Raw genomic sequence first — 4,938 nt, 5'->3', positions numbered from 1 at the left:
GTACTGGATAAACATTCTCTTTCCCATCCTTCTCCTTCTTCCCTCCTTCTTTTTTTGCATTTCCGATCATACAAAGTTCTCCAGACATTATATATTTTTCGCCAAAAAGTGGGGGGCCCCGCCCCCATCCCCCTCCCCCGGTTCCGCCGCCCATGAACCAAACAAATAATCTTGGATGAGATTGTTGTTATGTGTGCAAAGCACTTCACATTGCCATTTATTTTCAAGTTGGGGTGGGGAAATCCCTGGTCCAACCAACAACCAATTAAAAAAGCAAGCTCATTGGTTTACCTAAGAGTTGAATATTCATGAGTAACAACAAGTAGCCAATCACCGCCCGGTTATTTTCACGCCGTACAATACATGTGAAATTCCAGATTCCAGCTACAGCCTGGAAAACTGCGAAACGTAAGTGGAATCGCAAGTATACCAGAACTTGCAGACAAAAAAATCTTGTTTTATTGTAAAATATCTATGTCTATCGGGTAAGATTACTTTCTCATTTGCCAGTGTAACCAGGGAGATGTAAAGTGATATAACTTTGAATCAAATACGATATTCTGCAGTGCTACAGTCGATCGTATAAGATGTCACTGTTGTGGCGTAAATTATAAATTGGCTTAGACCATGAAAGTGGACGCCTAGTCAAGGCTAGATAGGCCTACGCAATCTTCGAACGCAGGCTCTTTAGAGATCTCTTAATATAATAATATTATTATTATATAGGCCTAGCCTAGCACCTAGTTGGCCAGTTTAAGAAATTGCAGGACTACCTTGTCCTTAGTTAACTTGTTTCATCTATGATCTTGATTAAATACTAGGCCTAGCCTAGAAAATCAATTTTTCTTTAATATAATTGTAGTAAACAAATAATACACATGTACACGCAGGACTTACAGTAAAATGATATTAAAAGAATACAGTTTCTACAATTGTTTAATAAAGTTTGAATGTCGCACTGCATGAGCTTTAGTTGGTTATTAATAAGTGGGGCTGACTGAGGTGTGAAAATTTTAAGAATATGGCGGCAATTAAGCGACTGAAATTTACCAGATATGTTTATGTTTATGTTGAGTGGCACACACCAACCCCTGGAATAAACCCTGGCTTGCTTTTTTATAATTTTTATAGATTTTGATGAAAATTGTGTTTTGTTGTCCATGTTTCAAGTAAAGTAGATTTGCTTTGATTTGATATAGCATATGTAAACAATGGATTCTGTGGAGGAGCCAGAGGTTGGACTTCCAGAGGTTGACGGAGTGATTGTCAAGGGTTTTGATATATTCGATGAAGAGGAGCAAACAATCAGTGGAATCATTAAGGCTTTTCAACAAGCCTCAGTTGATTACAAGGTGTGTGGTATCATTTATCCAGTTGGAAAAAAGAAGGATCGTGCTGTAGTAAAATTCAGCAGTGCTACTGGTAAGTAAAATTGTGGGAAAAATTATTAAACATTGAGCATCAAATAATAAGCTAGCAAAAAACAAAATGTCTTGCTCAAGCACAGTGACATTTGAAAATCAGAGAAGGTTGGGAATTTTTTGTCTATGCCTAATTCTAGGTTTCACATCATACATTTTGGTTGGCTAATGTCTAAGTTGTCAATTAAAGAATTTTAAAATTTGAAAAAGTGGTTTTATTTTAATTTCATGCCAGCAAGAAAAAATAGCAGCTGAGCCTAGAATTTCAAGATTTTAGGTTGCTCGGCCTTTGGCAACACAAACCTTTTTTGACCTAATGAGTGAACTTTATTTTAGAATTTAGAAATAATATTAATTGTCTTCTAAGCATCAATAACTATGATTATTTCCTAATTTAGAATTATAATATTGATTGATTGATCGATCAAAATAACCCTTTCAGACACTCTTTAATCAGCATGAGTAGTATAATTATGGTATAGCTAAAGAATAGGCCATTATTTGTATTAGGCCCAAGACCAAGGATATGCCAGAGAGAAAACTTAATCAATTTTCTAAGTGGCATATCCCTTCACAAGACAATCATAAACAAACACAAGATGCTCTACATTAACTAAGTCTCATTATAAGGCTTAGGTAGTGGCGGTGTTTTCATTGTGAGAAAAAAAAAATTTCAATTATTACTAATAAATAATTATTGTAAATTAAAAAAAAATTTGAATTTTAATTAATGGTATATAAAAGTGTATTATTCAAAAATGATTATTTCAATTACTATATTATCATTTTCGTTAGACTTACAAAACTGTGTCGTGGCATCAGAATTTAACACTGGAATGGAAGCAGTGCTTCCAAGAGTATGTGCGCATGCTCTTCTAATCACAAATCAAGACCTTCACTGCTGATCGGATATGCTATCTATATGCCTAATCTCAATGATTAAAGTTTAAATAAGTTTGCATGCATATAACCGGTATAGAAGAAACTTTGAATTATTATTAGTTTATTTAAATTTGTTAAAATACAGGAATAGGAATTCTTTTGAAAAGAAGATACTACTGTAAAACCATGCCGTATTAAAAATAACATACATTTGTATTTTGACTATAGAACGCAATCTGATCCTGTGTAGTACGCTTACAAACTTTTCCTACTAGCAGGCCCTAGCATCAGTGGCATAGGGTCTTGAATTGGAAGGGAGCTGATGGGGTTGGGAATGTAAAGTGGGGATCGTGATTATGTGAGGGGCTAACTCGCAAAATAATGTGATTTGAGGTGATTTTTAACTACTTGAACATGATTTGTGGGCAGTGGGATGGGCGAGTATTTTTTCCAGGGGGAAGGGGCGTGCACGACCCTCGCATATCCTAGTTATGCCAACACTTAACATACCCTGAAATTTACCCTACGGTCCGCCACTGGTTTAGAAACTGTTTTATTTCATATTCAACACTAATACTACTTACAATTTAAAATGCACTGATAAAAGAAACAACCTTTGAACCCTGTCTATTTATATCCTTACAGTAGAGCATTAGTATTGGAGCAACGCAGTACCATGATATAACAGTAAGCCACAAGGCCATTTTGATAGGCCTACTTGAGTCCCCATACAACGCCACTTTGAGACTTGAGTCCCCCATACAAGGCCACTTTGAGACTTGAGTCCCCCATACAAGGCCACTTTGAGACTTGAGTCCCCCATACAAGGCCACTTTGAGACTTGAGTCCCCATATACCTTAGCCTCACCAAGGTTGGGAATGATCTTAAGGATATACTGTAACACTGTCAAGAAATGCCACTGCAATACATTAAAAAATGTCATGTCAAATATTTGGAGTTAATTTCAACAACTTTTTACTAACAATTTGAAGGAGAGGTTCTTTTAACTGTTGTCATGGTAAATACAGTACTTTTATTTTTATGCAATTGAAGTCTTCACGTTTCAACAATATTGCTGTATTAATTTGTGGTGTTTTTTTTTTTTCTCTTTAAAGTGGTAAAAGAACTGATAGATAGATATAATTTGAGGATTGGAGAGAATACAACACTGAAGATTGAAAAAATTGAGGTACACATCAAATACACAGACAGGACATTGATTGTGTTATATGGTTAAATAAGCTGTTCAAAGTCCTAGTGTTTTTTATTTGTCTTTTTGCCATTTCCAATTTATCAGTTAAGCATGATTGTATTCAAAGCAATCACTACAATCATATCTGAATAATCATTGTAAGACATCATTGCAATTTATTATTGCAACACTATCTGCTCAGTGGTGGATTAATCTATATATATATATAGTTTGGATACGTTCCTATTGAACATTAATTCGGCTCATCCCACAATCAAATTCACTGCTAACAAATCCACAAGCAGTGTAGATTTTTTGGACATCACCGTGGCCATGGAAAATGGTGCACTTAAAACCGATCTCTTCCGTAAACCCACGGATAAGCATATGTACCTGCTCCCTAGCAGCTGTCACCCCCCGCACTGTACAAAAAACATTCCGTACAGCCAAGCATTGCGCATGAGACGCATTTGTTCTTCGGATTTAGATTTTCAGAATCGAACAGAAGAACTATCCAGACATCTCCGGAATAGAAATTATCATCGAGGACCCATTGAAAATAAAAAAAGCAAAGGACATACCTTGTGCTCAAACACTGACGTACAAACCACGTCAACGATCGACCAGAGTGCCACTGGTCACTCCTATCACCCTAGGTTACCACCACTAAGGGCTATAATTCAGAAACATATGCCCATTCTACAGACCACAGAACGTCTTAGGTCTGTTTTTCCGGATACACCGTTCATAGCCTATCGCTGACCACCTAACCTTCGTGATATATTAGTACGATCTAAATTCAAGAGGCAAACTAACTCTTGCAACAACCGTAATTTGGGTAGTCATCTTTGTGGTTCATCATGCAAAACATGCTCCTTGCTTGATTCTACACAATCATTCAAGAGCAACCAAACTAACCACATATTTCGGATAAGGCAATCAATTAATTGCCTCACCAAAAATGTCATTTATCTCATATATTGTAATATTTGTGGTAAACAATATGTCGGAGAAACAAAAAAACACTCTCCGTATGAGAATGACACAACATAGATCAGCTATCAGAACATCTAAGCTTGACCAACCAGTAGCCGAACATTTCAATTTAGCTGGTCATTCAATTTCAAATTTCAGATGATTGCAATTGACCATAATGCCAGTTGGAGCAACAAAAATCGCAAAGATAAAGAGAATCACTGGGAACTTTTACTTAAAACAACCACACCATTTGGACTCAATATTAGGAACGTTCTCCCAGTACACTAAATTAAACCAATGGCATTTCTCACATTGTAAAAATGAGGCGGAAGTCGTGCCCAACGTAGGCGGCGCCCTTCTTTTTAACCATGCAAGTGTCCTATACTTCGTGCCCAACGTACAGGGCGCCCTTCTGTTGCTAAGTATATCCAGACGCAAAAGGCGCCCTTCCTTTTCCACTAATG

The 4,938-nt window shown here is 36.6% G+C and overlaps 1 protein-coding gene across 3 annotated transcripts in view; it reads left to right on the top strand.

Moving 5' to 3' along the window:
* LOC117124397 overlaps positions 1 to 4,938 on the top strand; it is a 26,397-nt gene that overhangs the window by 6,238 nt on the left and 15,221 nt on the right. The window contains exons 1-3 of one of the 3 annotated variants that reach the window (XM_033270628.1): positions 392 to 485; positions 1,200 to 1,422; positions 3,420 to 3,493. In XM_033270628.1, coding sequence (XP_033126519.1) covers positions 1,212 to 1,422; positions 3,420 to 3,493 — 285 coding nt within the window. In that variant the 5' untranslated portion in view covers positions 392 to 485; positions 1,200 to 1,211. Of the gene's footprint in view, positions 1 to 391; positions 486 to 1,199; positions 1,423 to 3,419; positions 3,494 to 4,938 lie in introns of those variants that run through there. The other 2 variants (XM_033270627.1, XM_033270630.1) reach the window with 2 other exon arrangements.

Source organism: Anneissia japonica, unplaced genomic scaffold, assembly GCF_011630105.1.
Source record: "Anneissia japonica isolate Jap-2015-1 unplaced genomic scaffold, ASM1163010v1 scaffold750_len1593409_cov174, whole genome shotgun sequence".
Classification (NCBI taxonomy): domain Eukaryota; kingdom Metazoa; phylum Echinodermata; class Crinoidea; order Comatulida; family Comatulidae; genus Anneissia; species Anneissia japonica.
The sequence above is the reverse complement of the archived record's forward strand: the minus strand, read 5'-3'. Positions and strand labels throughout refer to the sequence as shown.